Raw genomic sequence first — 18,873 nt, forward strand, 5'->3', positions numbered from 1 at the left:
AGCACCATGTACTGGTCAGACTGGGGGAACCACCCCAAGATTGAAACAGCAGCCATGGATGGGACCCTTCGGGAGACGCTGGTACAGGACAACATCCAATGGCCCACAGGTCCGTGCAGAAGTGGACAGGGGATGTGGGAGGGGTAGGCTCGCTGAGCCTGGGGCCACACAAAAGTTAGGGAGGGGAAGAGGCTTGGACTGGGATGGGACAGATGGGTTGTGGAGGCTTTTCCCAGAAGAGGTGATTGGGAGGGATCATGGGAACAGGGTGTAACTGTCCCAGACATGTAGACAGACAGTCCTGCTTGCTCCCCCAGCCTGGGGCAGGGAGGCTGGGCCCTCACAGTACTCTCTGCTCCCCCAGGCCTGGCCGTGGATTACCACAATGAACGTCTGTACTGGGCGGATGCCAAGCTCTCAGTCATCGGCAGCATCCGGCTCAACGGCACCGACCCCATCGTGGCTGCTGACAGCAAACGAGGTCAGAGTCCACCAGCAGCCTCGGGCCCTTGTCCTCCCCTCTGAGCCCAAGGCCTCACCTAGCACCTACCATCCTCCTCAGCCTGGTCCTCAGCAATCTTGCAGTGCCTTTCAGGCCCCTCCCAACCAGGCACCCCCTGCACCAGTCCTGCAGGCCTGAGGCCCACCCTGACCCTCTGGGCCACGTTTCCATTCATTCATTCTACCAATGAGTATCGAGCTGCGTGGAGGCGATAATAGGAACTTAGCCAGTGTGAGGAGAGGGAGCAGAGGTTGATCCTGACCCCAGGCGTCTAGGGCTGATGGGGCTTTTTGCCAGTAGTGGCCACAGCAGGAGGAACAGGTTGAGGAGACTTTGCTTTGGGATGTTTGAGTTTGAGGTACCTGGGAGCCTTGGGGCCCAGTGTCCTGGAGAGTGTGACCAGGACCTGAGTCCCCTCTGACCCCTCCGCAGGCCTAAGTCACCCCTTCAGCATCGATGTCTTTGAGGATTACATCTATGGCGTCACCTACATCAATAATCGTGTCTTCAAGATCCATAAGTTTGGACATAGCCCGTTGATCAACCTGACGGGAGGCCTGAGCCACGCCTCGGATGTGGTCCTGTACCACCAGCACAAGCAGCCTGAAGGTGAGTGGAGACGGAGAGCCCAGGCTGGGGCAGGGAAGGCCAGGGGGTGCTGCAGCTCCCAGCTGCAGCCTCAGGTCCTGGTGGGCAGGGGAGGTTCTGGGTCCACAGGGCTCAGCATCCTCCCACCCCCACCCTCACCTGCAGTGACCAACCCCTGTGACCGCAAGAAGTGCGAGTGGCTCTGCCTGCTGAGCCCCAGTGGGCCTGTCTGCACCTGTCCCAACGGGAAGCGACTAGACAATGGCACCTGTGTGGCTGTGCCCTTGCCAACGCCCCCGCCGGACGGTATGCTCACGCCCCTCCCCGGTCCCCCATCCCATGCTCCAGAGCCCTCCTCCCTGCAGCCCCTGAATTCCCCTCCCCCCACCCCTGGCTCTGCCCCACCCCCACCCCATGATCCTTCCTGCAGCTCCTCGGCCCGGAACCTGTAACCTGCAGTGCTTCAATGGTGGCAGCTGCTTCCTCAATGCACGGAGACAGCCCAAGTGCCGCTGCCAGCCCCGCTACACGGGCGACAAGTGTGAGCTGGACCAGTGCTGGGAGCATTGTCGCAACGGGGGCACCTGTGCTGCCTCCCCCTCCGGTACGGCCTTCAGTTCTCCTGCCGGGACTCCTCCCAGCCCCTGGGCCCCCAGCCCCTCCAGCAAGCCGCCTCCGCTCAGACAAATCCCCAGTCCCTTCCCGGCCTTACTTCACCCCTGCCCCGAACCCCGTGTCGCTTTCCTCTGCCGTCTGCCGTCTGCCCTCCGCCCAGGCCCTCCCAGCCCTGTTCCCCTGCAGCAGGGCAGGGCGGCTCAGTGGGCCACAGCCCCGCTCACACATCCTCTCCCGCCAGGCATGCCCACGTGCCGGTGCCCCACAGGCTTCACGGGCCCCAAATGCACCCAGCAGGTGTGTGCGGGGTACTGTGCCAACAACAGCACCTGCACCGTCAACCAGGGCAACCAGCCCCAGTGCCGATGCCTGCCTGGCTTCCTGGGCGACCGCTGCCAGTACCGTGAGTGAGCTGTCCCTGGGCCCTGGGGCAGGGCATGATGGAGCTGGGGGTCTGAGAGCGTAGCGTGATGTCACGGGTGCGAGTTCTCTGGAGAGAGGCCGTTTGCGGCCCAGCCAGGCCCAAGTTGCCCGTGCTCCCCCGTCGAGGGGTCAGCACGCTCCCCCGCGAGGTAGTGAGCCCTCTGGCATCAGGATTATTCAAGCAAAAGCAGTGTCCTGTCAGGATGCTCCGGGCCATCTTTGTACCCTGGAGCCTGTGACGTGGGGGCAGCCAGGGGCTCAGGAGGAGGCGGGAGTCACGCAAAAGGCCTGGGGGTTCCCTCAGGCGGGCAGCTGCCCCCCACAACGTCTGGGGGACCCTCCTGAGGGCGGCATTCGAGGCACCTCCTCTCCCACCCCCCCAAACCACAGGGCAGTGCTCTGGCTACTGTGAGAACTTTGGCACCTGCCAGATGGCTGCTGACGGCTCCCGGCAGTGTCGCTGCACCGCCTACTTCGAGGGGCCCAGGTGTGAGGTGAACAAATGTAGCCGCTGCCTCGATGGGGCCTGCGTGGTCAACAAGCAGAGTGGGGATGTCACCTGCAAGTGAGTGGGGCCCCGCCCTGCAGGGCCAGACCCTGCCCCGTCCCACCCGCCACCCACTCCTCCCAGCCCCGCCCCACCCCTTCCCCAGCATCTCAGACGCCCTCCATCAGCCCTGCCCAGCCTCTCACTCCTTCCTGCAGCTGCTCCGATGGCCGGGTGGCCCCCAGCTGTCTGACCTGCGTTGGCCACTGCAGCAATGGCGGTTCCTGCACCATGAACAGCAAAATGATGCCTGAGTGCCAGTGAGTTGGGCCTGCACCTCACTGAGGCCTAGATTATCCCTCCCTCCCCCAAGTCTGAGCCGGACGAGCAGAATCCTGCAGCCCCTCCCAGTTTCCCCGGCAGCCGCGGTTGTGGACGTCATGCCCCCTCAGCTCTGCCTCTCCCGTCTGCAGGTGCCCACCCCACATGGCGGGACCCCGGTGTGAGGAGCAAGTGGTCGGCCAACAGCAGCCTGGACGTAGGTGGCAGCGGGTGGGGAGGCAGGGCTGCCGGGACCTGGGACTGAGGGCCTTGTGCCTCCTAGGCCTTGCAGACCGAGCTTGCCACCTCCTCCCCTCTAGATATGGCCTCCGTCCTAATCCCTGTGCTCTTGCTGCTGCTGCTGCTGCTGGTAGCGGGAGCGGTGTTCTGGTACAAGCGGCGCGTCCGAGGGTGAGTTACAGGGAGTCTGGAAAATTGTGGCCATGATTTCACCACCCTATAGCCATCTCCCCCTGGAATCCCTGCCCCCAACCTCCTTCCTCCTCCCAGGGCTAAGGGCTTCCAGCATCAGCGGATGACCAACGGGGCCATGAACGTGGAGATTGGGAACCCCACCTATAAGATGTACGAAGGCGGGGAGCCTGATGATGTAGGGGGCCTACTGGATGCCGACTTCGCCCTGGACCCTGACAAGGTGGGCTGGGAGGACAAGGGAGGAGGCTTCCAGGACAGGGACAAAGGGCTGTGGGTGGGGTGACCAAGGGTATTGGGCTGGATGATGGAATGGAGGTGGGGATGGGGTACCCGGGCCACAGAGCCCAGCCCCTGAGCCCCACCTGACCCCTCTGTCTCCTTGCAGCCCACCAACTTCACCAACCCCGTGTACGCCACACTCTATATGGGCGGTCATGGCAGCCGCCACTCCCTGGCCAGCACGGATGAGAAGCGAGAACTCCTGGGCCGGGGCCCTGAGGACGAGATAGGGGACCCCTTGGCATAGGGTCCTGCACCATCGGACTTCTGCAGAGAGCCTCCTGCCCCCTGCCAGAGAAGTCCTTCAAGGAGCCCCCATCCTGCCCAGCCAACCCCTCCCCAGCCCTGCTGGGATGTATAAATGTAAAAATGAAGGAATTACTTTTTATATGTGAGTGAGCAAGCAAGCAAGCGAGCACAGTATTATCTCTTTCCGTTCTCCTTCCTGCCTGCTCCTCAGCACCCCGCCCAATGCTGCCTTCCGGGAGGGGGCGCAGGAAGGGGGCCCCTACAACTTACAGGTATAAGGGGGCCCTGCCTCCCACCTTCCCACCAAAAATGCAGCCCCACTGGGAGAGCTGGTGGTGCTGCCTCCCCCTCCCTGTTCAAGACACTTCTTCAAGGCTCTCCCCTCTCATCCCCCCCACCCCTCCCAGCTCCCTGAGGGCTGATTCTGGGATTCTGGGGCGGGTGAGTCCTTTGCTGCCCTTGTCTGGAAGATTTGGCTCTGGCTGAGGTAGGAAGGAAAGGATGGAGTTTTTAGTTCTTCTTGGGGGAGGCCATCCCATGCCCCAGCCCCTACTCTAGGGGCACCTCTGAGATGGCCACACTCAGTATCCCTCCCAGACAGGCCCTCCCCCTCTCCAGTGCCCCCACTGTGGCTCCCAGGGCTGGAGACTTTCTTTGGTAAACACTCCCCCAGGCTCCCCTCCCCTGGGGAAGAGGAAGAAGTGGGGCACACCAAGGAAGGGCAAGCGGGCAGCCCCGTTTTGGGGATATGAACGTTTTAATAATTTTTGCTGAATTCCTTTACAACTAAATAACACAGATATTGTTATAAATAAAATTGTAAAAAAAAAAAAAAAGAAAAGAAAAAAAGCTGTTGTGTCTACCTGAGTGTGAGACTCTGAGAGCTGGCCTGTGCTTGCAGGCTCCAGCCACCAGAGGGAGCCATGCTCTGTGCTGGAGGGAGGCTTGAGCATGGGGTCTTCAGTGCCCTTCTGGAGCTCCATCCCCCTTCACTGGGCTGTGGCAGGGAAGTGGGTGGCACTGGACTTGACCAGAAAGACCTGCTTCTCCTGGCGGTGTGAAATTGAACCAGTGGCTTCACCTCTCTGGATCATGTGTTCTGTCTGGCTCTAGGACGCTAACTCCAAGATCTGTTTCTCTGTACTGTCACTTTTATGGGACAACACTGCCACCCCTACCCAAAATTCTCTCCCACAGTGAGAAATCCCACAGTAAGAAATGAACACACTGGGGCTGTGAACGGCTTTCTAATCCTTCAGGGTGGTCCCATACAGCTCTCTCTAAGTTTGCTCTTGAAGCACTGACATCTCACACTTCATGGAGAGTAATTAGTCAGATGCCAAGAGTCAGAACCCTGCATTCAGAAGGAGGGCCCCTGGAGTTAAAGCTGGGAAGACCAGTGGTGGCCCCACGGTCCACCAACAGACACATCTCACATCCCAGGGGTTGACAGGAAAGGACTGCTACAACCCAAGGAGGTACCAGGTCTACTTCAGCCCCTGGCCAGAGAAGGGAACCTCTTGCAGAAGAGGTTTACATGGTCCAAGATTGAGAAAGGGTTAGAGCCCCGCTCTCCCCACAGTAGCAGATATGCTCAGAGATGGCAGCTTTAAACGTCTGAAGGACCCTTGCCAAGCCCAAGGGGGGAGCACTACCTTTCATTCCCCCTCCCTCCCTGGTTTAACCTTCTCAGTCTATTCCTCCTTCCTTGAGAAAGCTATGGGTCCAAGCACCTCTAGAAACAAGAGCCCTCCCCTTCCCTCTTAGGCCTGAGATGCCATCTCCAGCCTCAGCTTCCAAGCCAGTTCTGCGATCCTCCACTGCCTCCCGGGCTCCCTAGGGCCCCAGGGCAGAGCGATCCGGCTGGGGAAAGGGGGCGTCCTTCTTGATCGCTTAGAGGGAGGCTTGTGTCCTCATCTGTCCACCAGGTGGCGTACGCACTCCTGCAGCGCAGCTCATCCTCAAGCCCAGCACAGCCCCCTCCCCAGTATACTAATTATGCACCTCCAGGCAGACCCCAGCCCAGCCTCTCACTTCCTTCCCTTGGGCTATTCTGCCACACCCCCTCTACCCTCCTCCAGCCGGTTCCTCTCCCTCTCCCAGCGCCTGCCTACTACCCACCACCACCAGCCCCACCCCCTCACTCCCTCCTTCTGCCAGCCGCGCATCTGGCGCCCCCGGGGAGCCACTGATTCTCTGCCTGTCGCCTCAAGATCCTGGGCAGAGCGAGAGGGGCCCCCAGCTGCGGCTTGGAACACACACCCCTCCAGTCATCATCCTCCCTCTGCCAGCCAGGATGGCCAGGAGAGGGTCTACCAGGAGGCAGTCCTCAAAAACGCCCCACCTGCCAAGGATGGCAGAGAGACCTAAGACAGAGATGGAGAAGAGACGGGCAGAACCAGAGACAGAGGCTGATACAGATGGAATGAGAGACAGAGACACAGAGATGGAGACAGGGAGTGGGGTGTGTGTGTGTGTGTGTGTGTGTGTGTGTGTGTGTGTGTATCTGGAGACAGAGAGCAGTGACCTGAGACTAGCAAAAGGAAGAGAGATGGGGTGGGTAGGACTCCAGAAAACCAGGACTCTAGTGAAGAGCTTCTGTCCTGGGTGCCCTGGGCCTGAGTGTGCCTACCTCCCCCACTGCCCACTACCATTTCAGCAGCCCCTGTGCTTCGCACACAGGCTCAGGATTCTGGATGGAGGCCTTCTACCCCTTCCTGCCTCCCTCTCTGCCCCGCCTGCACCCAGGTTCCTGCATCCTGGCTTCTGTCTGTCTGGGTGTCTCTGTGTCCGCCTCATCTTCTCAGCATTCCTAATCCTTGTTTTGTGTCTGTCACATCCCTATATCTGTCTTTGTGTGTGCCTGGGCTTGTCTTTCGGACTTCCAGTGCCCGAGTACACCTGAGTGTGTGTCCATCTCCATATGTGGATGTTTGCCTCTCTGCCAAGGCAAGGAAGGTGCGGTCGGCTCTGGGCTCTGAGTACCTGGCTGGGTATGCCTGTCTCTTGGTGAAAGTGTGCATTTGTCTCTCTGTCTCTGTGTGCTCCTGTGCGTGTGTAAACCGAGTGTGTCCATCTGTGTGGATCAGTGCCTCTAGGTGTGCACCTGTCTGTGTGTGTGTGCTGCTCTCTGTGTGAATGTGTTTCTCTCTGCCTGTATGTTCAGCTCTACAGTGTGGCCTGCCCCTGTGATGCACCTGCGTGCATGCCTGGGGGCATGTGCTGGTGTCACGGGGTATGTGTCTGTCTCTCTGTCTCTCTATGTCTTTGCTTGTCCCTATCTTTCGCTGTCAAGGTGTCGGTCACACCACAACCTCAGCCACAGCCTCAGTGCATAGCAACAGCTGACAGCTGAAGACTCCTTGGGCAGGAGAGAGAGAGAGAGACTAGTGGGAGGAGGGAGGAATGAAGAAACAGCCAAGAGGATAGGGACAGAGACAGGGCCAGGCTGGAGACAGAGACAAGGACAGAGACAGAGGTGGAAAGGGAGAAGGATCTAGAGGAGCTGATGGTTAAAGATGGGACACTGGGAGAAAAGGGATGGAGACTGCACCAAGAGGCCGGACAGGCGGCGCGGTTCCTGCCCAACCCCCCACGCGGGGATGCTCTGGGACGTGTGGAGGGGTCGGCGGTGGGGGGCGAGGGGCAAAGGTGAACGGCGGATCTAGCGGAGGGGTCCTGAGACTGCAGAGGTGCCTTGAAGGCGGGGGCGGGGTGGGGGAGGGCGGCGGGCGCCGTTTGTCAGCCCTATTGACAGACGTGATGGGGTTTCCGTCCGTGATCAATGATTCTCATCTCCGGGCCGAATGAGCCGCGGGGCGCCCATCCATCCCCGTCAGCGCCGTGCAGCGGCAGGCGCCCGGGGCCCCGCCCGCCCTCACCTCGGCCCCTGCCCTGCTTCTGCCCTGGGACCCTCCAGGGCCCGGAGCATCGAAGGGGCCCGGAGCTCCAAGGGACCTTGGTCTTGCTGGGCCGCTGAGCCTCCCCAGGCCCTTGCTCCACCGTGCCCCGCTTCGGGAACAAGGTCCCGGAGCCTCGAGCCCCACTCCCGGCCCTATTCCTCAGCAGTGCACAGACCCAGCCTCTCGGGTACAGGGTGCCCGAACCACTCAGCCCTCTCCGCTTCGCACCTGGGCCGGGGGCGTGTCTGGGGCGTGTCGGGGTGAAAGTCACCTTCGGTGCCCCCAGCTGGGCGGGAGGGGGCGCGCGGGGCGCGGCCGGGATTGGAGCTCCGCGGAGCCCCGCCCCCCAGCCCGCCCGAGTCAGACCCAACTTTCTCCCCCGCCCGCGCCCCGCCCCCAGCGCCGCTCTCCGCTCCTCTCGCCGCTCAGTCCACGGGCCGCGCCGCCTGCTCCCGCCGCTTCGGCAGCCACCCCGCGCCCTCGACCTCAGGCCCGGCTCCCGCTTGCCCGTGACCCGCCCCGCCCGCCCCGCCCGGCCTCCCGGGAAGATGCGGCTGCTCCCGGAATGGCTTCTCTTGCTCTTTGGCCCGTGGCTCTTGAGGAAGGTAAGGGCTGCCCTGCGGTAGCGCGAGCGCTGGGGTCCGGGACGCAAAGGTCCCAGAGTGCGAGGGGCTCCGTGCGCCCGCCCCGCCTCCCGCTCGGAGCTTCCGAACTTTGCGCGGCGTGGGGGACGCGGACAGACAGATTCTCGATTCAGGATAGGCGCTCTCCCAGCGCAAGTTGGCTGAGGGTCCGGGGGGCTGGTGCCAGGGTGGAGGCCCGACTCGGATCCCGCTCCAGGCGCGGCGGGGGAGGGGACGAAGCCCGACCCGCGAGTGCGCCAGACGGAGCGGGAGTGCGAGACAGACAGACAAGCCAGCAGGGTGTCAGCCTTGCCGTCTTTCCGCGCCAACCTCGCTCGCCTTCCTCGCTGTCTGTCCTTCCGCCCATCCACCCCCGCCTTCTCATTTCTCTTCTCTGCCCTTGTCACAATGCCAGGTGGGCACTGTGTTCCGAGAATACACAGCTCGAACACACGCGCGCACACACGGACTCACACAGATACCGCCGAACTTGGCTACAGTCTCCCATCACATTTCCCGCGGAGACACCATCTCCCCTGCACAACCTCACAGACACACCCCTCTCTCAAGCCTGGAGGGTAGGGGGTGAGGGCTGTCTGGAAACAGTCTCTCCTCCTGTCCTGTCCTCGCCCCCATCTCCCTAGGCTGCCTCCTTCCCTGAGGCTCCAGGGCGAAGACAGAGGCTAAAGGGGCCCCGATTTGATCTGCCTCCCTCCTGACTTGGAGGCTTCGATTTGTGTACACGGCGCGCTCGTGTGTGCTGGTGTGGAGTGTGGGGGTCAACGTGTGCACCTGTGTGCGTGCCTGTGTCCGGGGCAGCCAGGCTTGGGTGTCTAGTGCTGGGGTCCAGGGTGCGTGTCTGCTGGTGTGGCGTGTGGTGTTGGCTCTGAAGGGGTGAGTGCAAGTGTGCCTGCTTCACAGTGCAGCCATCTGTGCCCCGCCGTGAGTCCCGTAATGGGGGCCTAGGCCCAGGACCCCTATCTTCTTCCATCAGCTCCCCTGTCTCTGACTTTCGTGTTTCCTAACCTAAGTGTGACCTACCCAGTTTGGGGCAGACAGGTGGCTCCCTAAACCCCTACTCGCTGCACCCCAACTCCCAGGCCCTGCAGAATCTGGAAGGGGTGTAGTTCTCCCCACATACCTGGACCCCCACCTGCTCAGCCAGATCGCGCTCAGCAGCTCCAGCAGGGCAGGGGCTGCCCTAGTGAAGCTGGCGATGGAGCTCCCTGATTCTCCCAAACCCGCCTGGTGACCTTGAGCTGGAAGGTGGGCAGAGGAGCCCCCTCCACAAAAACTGCTTCCACTGGCAGGAGCTTCTTTTGGACCTGCTGCCTAGCTCTGCCCATAGAGCCCTGCGGGAGTGGGTCTGTGTCCCACAACCGACCCAGGTGTGAAAGCCCCGGGGGAGAGGTGGTGGGGATGGATGGTACTCCCCTGCCCCTCCTTTCTAATTCCTCCCCACTCTCCTCTCCCCATCAAATAAACTCTCCTGTGGACCTATCTGGTTTAATTTCCTTTGCCCCCTGAAGGGGAATGAAACAGCTGGTGAAGACTTGAGGGAGAGTAAGCGAGAGGATGTGAGCGATGGGGATGTATCTGAGTGTGCTAGAGCTGCCGCTGTGGGCCTCCGTGTTGGAGTCCGTGGGGGAGAGTGTATCTACCATTTAGTCCAGCTTGTGTGCATGTGAGAAGCTGTGTTTACGTGTACGTAAAGACCATGGGTGTGTGAATATGTATAACTGCGTGCAGGAGTGTGTGTAGGAAAGTGTGTGTCTGAGTATCTGTGTGTGCTTGTGTGCACTCGTGAGTATGGGGTGTGCTCATGTGTTTACCCTGAGGTGTGTCTGGTGGATATATGTGTGTTGGGGTGCATGTGTTGTCTGTATGTGAGTCTCCGAGGCTTGTGAGTATGTATCTGCTTTCTTGTCATTTTGAGTGCATTTGAGTGTGAGCCTCAGGATGTGTTCATGTATCTGAGTGTGGCGTGTGTGTGTGTGTGTGTGTGTGTGTGTGTGTGCGCGCGCGCACGCTCAGGGCTGTCTCAGCACCAGAGTTGGCACTGGGTTGACACTGGGTAAGAGGCTGGTGGGGCACAGTTTACAGGGAAACCCTAATTGTCCAACGTTAACAACCCTGCCTTCTCCCATGCCGCGCTCACTTGCCCCTCCTTCAGGAGCTCTCTCCCTCCTTCCTCCTTGCTCCAGGTTCCTGGTCTCCTTTAGGGGCCTGCGACTCCTGGCTTCCACTGCCCCTGGGGCTCTGGCCCAGGCCTCCTTCAGGATCTTTCTAACACTGTCTTTGACTCTTCTGTCTCTGGTCTTCCCCACCCCTTGCCAAAGCAGCCACCTACTGGGAGAAGCAGCAGGCGATCAATAGTCACTAATCACTAATCACTAATTACTAATTAGCTGGGGGAGGGCAGGGGCGGGGCCCTGTGGGACCTTCCAGCTCTATCACGCCTCAGGGAAGGATTAGGCTGAATTGAGTCTCTCAGCACTGGCTGGCCCCAACCCTGCATCTAGCCACCCCCTCCTGCCTCTGTATTCCCCTCTAGCCCCCCTGCTAATCTTTGGCTGGGCCACTTAGGCACGTGCAGCCTGGGCCAGGGCCCAGAGCTGTCCGGAGGGATTTGGGGGTAATCAGGGGCCGCAGCTGGGCCAGAGACACAGGCGAGGTGGGCGCTGTGGTAGCTCCCTTGGGCCAGGGCCTGCGAGTATGGGAGGGGCACCCGCAGAAAGAATTTAAACGGTCTTAGGTTTGGGGTGGGGGAGGAGCTGGAGGTCCAGGACAGGGTGGCTGGAGAAGAGGTGAGGTGCTTGGGGGACAGAAACAACGTAAAGAAGGGTCACTGAGGTCAGAGACAGGGTATTTGGGAAGGGGCGAGATAAACGTTCAGAGAGACCAGGTAAGTGGAGGGGGCATCTTTGGGGTCAGAGATGAAGTCATCGTCGAGGAGATGCGGAACTTTGGACCGAGCCTTGGGACTCCACATGGGTGGGGGCCAGGACGGGGGACGGGGTTGTTACCGTCCTGAGAGAGGGCAGGGTCGGTCATGGGGAGGCGTCCCAGGGCTCAAGGGTGGATGGGCGCAATGGGGAGTCGCGGGGCTCGGGGTGGGAACGAGCTGCGGGGCGGGGATGGGGAGCAGGGAGCGCTGCCTTGAGCGCTGGAAATTGGCGAGTCTCCCCCTCTCCCTCGCCTACCCCTCCTCCACCTCCACCCCGCCCACTCCCCCTCCGGCTCCGGCTTCGGGAAATTGCATCCCAGCTCCGCGGCTCCCACCCCCCCCACACACACCGCGCCCCGGAGCCCGCGCCTTTATAGGCACATTTATTGCAATAATAAAGTGAGGCGCAGGGCGGGAGGCGGGGGGGCGGCCGTTCCCGGGGGGACTGCGCCGGCTCTGGGAAGCAGGGAAATAAAATAAAATAAAATAAAATAAAATAAAATAAAATAAAAATTCAGATAACGGTGAGCCTCGCGCTGCAGGCCACGAGCAGGCGGGCAGGCGGGGCTGAGGGGGAGGAGGCGCCCTGCCCAAGGGCAGAGCCCGCCACACCGGCGATCCCCGCCCCCTCACGCTATAGCTATAGTAGGGTCTGGAAGGAGGTATCTTCGTCTCCACCTGCCTGGCCCCCTCCCGTAGCCTGGTCCTGCCGGTCTGCTGCCTTCTCTGACTTGTCCCCCATACCTGTCCTCAGCTCCTGTTTCCCTGTCCCTGTCTCTTATCTCCTTCCTTGTCCCCCATTTCCCATTCTAGTCCCCATTCACATTCCCCATCCCCAACCCCATCCCCCGGGTCTCCGCATCCCTCAGTATCCCTGTTTCTGCCCAACAACCATTTCCCATCCCCCGTTTCTGTTCCCACCCCATCTGGTCCCCATCTCCCAGCCCCTATACCCCACTCTCATTCTTCCCCAATGCCCATCCCTCATCCACCATCCCTGTCTTCCTCCATCCCCGTTTTAGTTCCACCTTGTTCTGTTCCCCCATTTTCATTCTCCTGGCCCCTATCCCATCTGCATCCTAGTCTCTGCCCAATGCCTGTCCACCATTTCTGATCTCCTCTTCATCCCTGTTTCAATGCCTGTCCTTGTTCCATCCTTATCTTTGCACCATATACCTGTGCCTGCCCAGTCCCCCTCCATCTCTGTCCCAGTCTTCACCCCAGCCTGTCCAGTCCATCCTACCTCTGTCCTCAACCCCGTCTCTATCCCTGGTTCCCAGCCAGACCCTGGCTATTTCACCCGCCCTGACTGCGGTGCCCGCACCTCTTTCCCTCTCCTTCCCCAGCCCAGGCCTGGAGCACTCCTCCTCCCCAACCACAGGGTGCCATCCCCTCCCCCAGTCAGAATCCTGAGCCACCCCGCCTGACCCACACAGCTAGAGAGAAGCCACCGACAGGTCTGGAGGGCTGGGGGAGGTGCGCCCTGCAATGCGGCTGGGGGGCCGACAGCCTGATCCACCCGCATTCCCAGCCGTCCCGTCCCAAAAGAGCCCCTCCCCCAGCCCAGTGGAGTTTGTTCAGCAGCAAAAGGCAGCCTCAACTCCCCTCCGATGCGTGGGCTCGCTGCCTTGGGGGCAAAGCACTCCTGGCTCGGCTCCCGCCCCGCCAGGGCCCGGAGGCGTCTGGTGAAGCACACCCCCATCCTCACACTCACACTCCCTCCTGCACCCCTAAGCCGACAACCAGGCTAGCCTCTCCCCTCTGCAAATGTCACTGCGCCCAATTATCTTAATTAAACCAGCTCTGAAGTGAGGGGGACCCTTCCTCAGACAACACCCTGCTCCCACTCTCATTCGTGGAGGGGGAGGGAGAGCACCATGGATTCTAGGCAAAGACGGACTCCCTCATCGCCTTGCTTTCCCCTCCCTCCCATCCCCACCCACGGTTGGAGACAGTCTGAAGGATAGAGGGAAAGTACCACAGGTAGACAGACAGACAGACAGACACAGAGAGAAAAACAGAATCACAGAAGGAGAAAATTAGAGACAGAGTGAGGAAGAGACAGAGACAAAAAGAGACTGAGAGAGGGAGAGAGAGAGAGATGGAAAAGCAGTGAGAGGGAGAGCGAGCGTGCGGGCAAGGAAGCCAGAGGGAGGATTTGATTTGATTTGATTCCATGATCCCATTTCTCGGCTCGTTTCCTCAAAGACTCTCGCCCCTCCCTGACTGAGCTCTCCGCACAGGGTGGCTTCGGCCGCCCACCGCCCCAGCCCCGCAACTCTCCCCTTTTATCTTGGCTGTCTGCAGCAACGGGTGGGGGGCGCGGGCGCCCAAAGCCCAGGGATTTGCCAGGATCAGAGAAGTGCAGGCAGCAATTTGCCTAGGATCAGAGTGGGGGGACACCTGGCACCCCTCACAGCCCAGCCAAACCTCCTTGCCTCTCCCAGCCCCTGCCTGGGAGGAGTCGCTGGACTGAAGCAGTCGACAGGTCCTGCACTGGGTGCAGGATGTCTGGCGCTGCTGGTGTGTGCTGGGAGGGGATAGCTCAGAGGCATTCGGGGTCACAATGCCCCGGAAAGAGCTAGTGGTTGGGCCCAGAGGGGTGAGGAGATTAGGTGTCAGAGTTCAAACGACTCGCCCCCAACCATTCTTCGACTTCCCCTGGAAGCTTCACACACTCCCTCCTCCGGGGCTCAGGCCCTGCGCTAAGCCCACCTCCTGGGGCCTTGCTCCCTCCTCCTGGAAGGCCCTTTCCCCCTCCCCCATGGCCCTGGACCCCTTCCCCTCAGCCCCTCTCAGGCCCACCCTCCGGGTGTTAGCTGCCAGCTCAAGCTTGTCAGTCTGAGTCAATCACTCTTGACGCTCCCACCCCCCTCACCTGAGCTGGGAGGAGAGATGGATGGGAGGAGGAATGAGGGGGGCGATAAATATGTATGATGAGCGGGTGGCGGCGGCATTAATAACCCAGGATCGCAGAGCTGCGGGAATGGGGACCAGGCGGTGGAGATTCTAGCTCAGCAGCTTGACTCTGCCATTCCTGTCCCCTGTGGACACATGGTGTATGCAAACAGAGGGGGACACCCATGCTGCCTGGCCTCTTTACCTACCCAAATCTCATCCTGCAAGCCAATGTGGGACCCCCCCCTCCCCAGGCCATTCATATACAACTCACACATATGCACCCCCCAGGGGAACATAATGAGACCACAGTTGTTGTGTCATTGTGGATACACTGACACACACCCTTGAGAAAGGGTTTGACACATGCACAGAGGATGACAGGAGCTCACACAGGGAAAGTGACACCCTCAGTGAATCACACACAGCCACCCTTAGATATACAGCCAATCCAGGCATACAACTACACCAGCCACACAGATGCAACTACCACAAACTGAAACACAGCCTCACGCAGATCAACACACACAGACAGACAGACACAGCCAACGCAACCAAGCACATATGCAACCCAGATACCTATACATAGCCATCACAGACTGATAGGACAGACATTCGGCCAACACAAGCAGGCAGACACACATAACACAGCCTCCTCAGACTGATACACAGGGGCATACAGATACACATAGACACACACACAAAAAAAAAACCCCACCATGCACAGGCAGACACATACACACCCATCAGCATAGGTTGAGATGAGCACACACACGTGCACACATACACACACACACACACACACACACACACAGAGTCATCACTCCAGGCAGGCAGACACATAAGTACAACCCTCTCAGGCTAACAGAAATACAACCACCCCAGACTGACACACGCAGTACTCCCTGCCCCCCAAGCCGAACCCACACGCAGTAAGGGCCACACTGAATGGCCACAGCTAGCACAGTCTGACACACTCTGACATGCACAGCTCCTCTCCCTCTCCTCACTGGAGCAGCATCCCTATATTTCTTCCTCTCGCTCTCTTGCTCTCTGGAGTCTCCTTCACTCCTGGCCACCACCCCACACCACCCCCCCCCACACACACAACCCTGCTCCGCCCCAGATAATTGATGGCCCAGGCCTGCCCAGGCAGCTCTTGCCTCTGGATCCATCTTGTACTCCCCCGTGCTGTCTCCCAGATCCGTGGCCACCTGAGACACACTGAGACGTGTGGGGGCAGGCAGGGGGTGGTCTTCCAGCACTCTCCCAGCCCAGGGAGACCACCAGGAGGCCTCCCCCACAGCAGGAGTGCTGGAGGCAGAGAGGGGTGCCCACGTAGCTCCCAAGTCTCAACCCACAGCGCCCAGACTCTCCATTGCTCTCCGCAGCTCCACCGGTTTCCCTTGCTTCTCCACACAAGGGAGTAGAGGCTGAGGCCCAGGTGAGGGCTCTGGTCTTGGCAAAAGTGTTGGGAGGTCTCACTCTTTCTTGATGCTGGACATTGACAGTGGTCACGGCCTCCCTTTGCCGGAGTTCAGCTTCTGCCTGGCCCATTACTCCCGACCGAGCCCGAGTCCTCAGCTCCACTCCCTATTCAAACCCACATTGGCTTTGGCCTTTTTGGCTTTCTCAGCCCTCATGAGTTCTGAGAACACAAGGATTCTCAGTGTCATTTCACAGATGTAGAAATTGAGGCGAGACCACACAGCTTGAAAGGGCTACAGGCCCACTCAAATGAGCACTCCCTGAGCAACTGCTCCAGGCGGCCCGATTCCATTTGGTTTCCTAGCGGCTGTGGAGAGGGACTGGCGTAGCCCTGGCGGGTGGCCCCAGACAACCCCAGCGTCTCTCTTTTCCTCTTTCTTCGTCCATAGACCGTCAGTACCCAGATACCAGAGTCTGGAAGGCCGCAGTACTTGGAGCTGCGCCCAGCCACAGCCGGAGGGGGAGCCCCTGGCCATCGGCTCCCGGCACCGCCGAGGTCCTCCGACGGCCTGGGCACCGCCCGTGCCTGGAGCTGGGCCTGGCCGGCTAACCACACCCGGGCACTGGCCCGGGCTGGGGCGGCAGGGGCTCCCGTGCAGCGCACCAAGAGAAAGCCGTCTATCAAAGCGGCCCGCGCCAAAAAGATCTTCGGCTGGGGGGACTTCTACTTCCGGGTGCACACTCTCAAGTTCTCGCTGCTGGTGACGGGTAAGATAGTTGACCATGTGAACGGTACCTTCAGCGTGTACTTCCGCCACAACTCGTCCAGCCTGGGCAACCTCAGCGTCAGCATCGTGCCGCCCTCCAAGCGTGTCGAGTTTGGGGGCGTCTGGCTGCCGGGGCCCGCCCCCCACCCTCTGCAGTCTACGCTGGCCCTGGAGGGGGTGCTCCCTGGGCTGCGGCCCCCGCTGGGGCTAGCGGCCGCGGGGTCGGGGCTAGGGGGCACCCTCGGGGGCGCGCTGGCGGGTCCGCTTGGGGGCGCGCTGGGAGTGCCCGGGACCAAAGAGTCACGCGCTTTCAACTGCCACGTGGAGTATGAGAAGACGAACCGCGCTCGCAAGCACCGCCCGTGCCTGTACGACCCATCGCAGGTGTGCTTCACCGAGCATACGCAGAGCCATGCCGCCTGGCTCTGTGCCAAGCCCTTCAAAGTCATCTGCATTTTCGTCTCCTTCCTCAGCTTTGACTACAAACTGGTGCAGAAGGTGTGCCCAGACTATAACTTCCAGAGCGAGCACCCCTACTTTGGATAGCGCGCCCCGCCCTCTCCCGGGCCGTGGGCTTCCCGCGAAATCCCGGACTCCCTAAGTGGGACCTCTCCCCGTACCCCGCAGCTCCCCGCAGCTCCTGTGGCCGCGTCCACCCTTTCCACTCTGGGGCGAAGAGGAACAGCCCTCCTGGGGACCATCAGTCGGCGTGGGTCCCCTTTTCCTTACTGGGAGTGACCAAGAGGCTGGGGGTAGCCCCCTTGGCTACGGCCCAAAGTGGAGGAGTAAGAGCGCAGCCTCAGAATAGGCGGGGCTTGGAGGCGGTCCCAGCGTCTCCTGCGTCCACATTGGGTCCTCTTTACGCCCTGGCGCTGGGCTGGATGCTCCCTTTGCTCGCAGCTTTAATAACGCCTGGCCTGGCACCCTCATCCCACCCTGACTTTCTTACCCCCAGGCACTTGTCCTCCACCCTGTACCCACGTAAAGACGATAAAGGCCTATAAACTGTGGCCTATTCCCATCCCCTTCTGCTTGCCGTATGCCTGTCCCCCTTTCCCCGAAACCCCAATAATTAGGGTAGCGGAAGCAGAACTCCTGGGCATAGGCGATCGACCCGGCCCCTGCCCTCCGCCTGCCTCCCTCCGGTCCTTGCCATCCTGCTCCACCTTTCTGGCTGCTTCCTCTCGGTGATTTTTTTTTTTTCCTACACCAAAACAGACGGGGAAAGGGAACAAAATAAAGTGAAATCCAATACGCGTCTGTGTGAGACGTTTGTAGGGAAGGGGGTGGGGGTGGTGTGGGTTTATGTCTGGCAGAGACCTGGCCAGGGCCTCCTTCCTCGGCAGCTCGTGAGGAAACTGAGGCAAATATTGACGGAGCTAGCACCTTGGAGGTGATGGGGTTGGAGCCCTGCCTGAGGTGGGAATTTTCCTCCCAGAGGTGGGCGAAGTGAAGCTGCCGAAAATAGGATGGGGATTAGGCCTGACAGCGGACCACCATGGGGCTATTTTGGGGGAGGAGGTATAAGGCCTTGAATGGGAATGGAGATGTAGGGACAGCGTAGGCAGAGCGCTGACAACCTGCTAAGCTCCGCGGGGCTGGCGGGAGGCTGCAGGTGGGGCGTGGGGAGGGGAAACGGTGTTTTCGGCATCTGGAGTCATCGATCTTCCTTTTTCTTCCTAATTCCGTGGGCGCTGAGTTTGCAGACGATTGGGGGAGGGAGGGAGAGAGGTAGGGAGGCCTGAGACGAGGGGGTGGGGGAAGGGACGAGCGCGAGTTTGGAGAGCCCAGCAGCGTCGCTGCTGCTTGCCGTCTGCAAACGCAAACAAGGGCCCCTTCAGCCAGCTGCCCACCCTCTCCCCACCCCCCGCCTCCAGCTAACTCCTGTCGACACAGCTGCTAATTTTATCCGCCCCCAGCCCTGGCCCGGGCGTTAATTGGCTGCGGCTTCATTAGCAGTTCTCAAGCTCAGCACCCCCCCCAACCGCCTCCCCTCGGGACCCCTGACGGGGGCGAGGGAGGAGGTACAGTCTAGCTGAGGCACTGAATGACACCTCGTCTTCAGCCTTCCTTCGCCTTGACTCCTGGGTCAAGGTAAAACTGGAAGAGAGCAGTGTTCTCCAGAGGATTGCCCACTGGCTCCAGCAAGAAACTTGAGTTGGAGGTGAGTCTCACCCAGACACACCTGGGAGTGAAAAGTCAGTATGGGGAAAATAAATAGGTGATGGATGGATGGATAACAGGATCAATTGAAAGGAAGAGGAAGGTGGGAAGTGGTTCTGGGTCAGAGATTATAAGAAGGAGAGGAACCCAGCAGACACCCAGCACCAAGCTTATTACTGGAAAAAGCTGAAAGCACCTGAGGCTAGAGTGGGAGAGAAGGAGGTTAGAGCTAACTAAGGGGGGACT

The 18,873-nt window shown here is 60.3% G+C and overlaps 2 protein-coding genes across 3 annotated transcripts in view; both read left to right on the plus strand.

Annotated features, from left to right (window-relative positions):
• LRP1 (LDL receptor related protein 1) overlaps positions 1-4,020 on the plus strand; it is a 79,585-nt gene extending 75,565 nt beyond the window's left edge. For both annotated transcript variants that reach the window (XM_059080530.2, XM_067009539.1), the window contains 12 exons: positions 3-109; positions 365-481; positions 935-1,111; positions 1,256-1,396; positions 1,521-1,694; positions 1,947-2,108; positions 2,519-2,693; positions 2,834-2,935; positions 3,089-3,153; positions 3,257-3,347; positions 3,447-3,591; positions 3,757-4,020. In XM_059080530.2, coding sequence (XP_058936513.1) covers positions 3-109; positions 365-481; positions 935-1,111; positions 1,256-1,396; positions 1,521-1,694; positions 1,947-2,108; positions 2,519-2,693; positions 2,834-2,935; positions 3,089-3,153; positions 3,257-3,347; positions 3,447-3,591; positions 3,757-3,897 — 1,597 coding nt within the window. In that variant the 3' untranslated portion in view covers positions 3,898-4,020. The remainder of the gene's footprint in view (positions 1-2; positions 110-364; positions 482-934; positions 1,112-1,255; positions 1,397-1,520; positions 1,695-1,946; positions 2,109-2,518; positions 2,694-2,833; positions 2,936-3,088; positions 3,154-3,256; positions 3,348-3,446; positions 3,592-3,756) is intronic.
• A 4,214-nt stretch (positions 4,021-8,234) lies between these two features.
• On the plus strand, positions 8,235-17,716 carry NXPH4 (neurexophilin 4). The gene is made up of 2 exons (XM_059080413.2): positions 8,235-8,406; positions 16,147-17,716. Exons 1-2 carry the CDS (start codon positions 8,350-8,352, stop codon positions 17,008-17,010), a joined length of 921 nt encoding a protein of 306 aa, XP_058936396.1. The 5' UTR covers positions 8,235-8,349; the 3' UTR covers positions 17,011-17,716.
• Positions 17,717-18,873: the final 1,157 nt, after the last annotated feature.

The sequence above is a fragment of the Kogia breviceps genome, chromosome 12, assembly GCF_026419965.1.
Source record: "Kogia breviceps isolate mKogBre1 chromosome 12, mKogBre1 haplotype 1, whole genome shotgun sequence".
Classification (NCBI taxonomy): Eukaryota; Metazoa; Chordata; class Mammalia; order Artiodactyla; family Physeteridae; genus Kogia; species Kogia breviceps.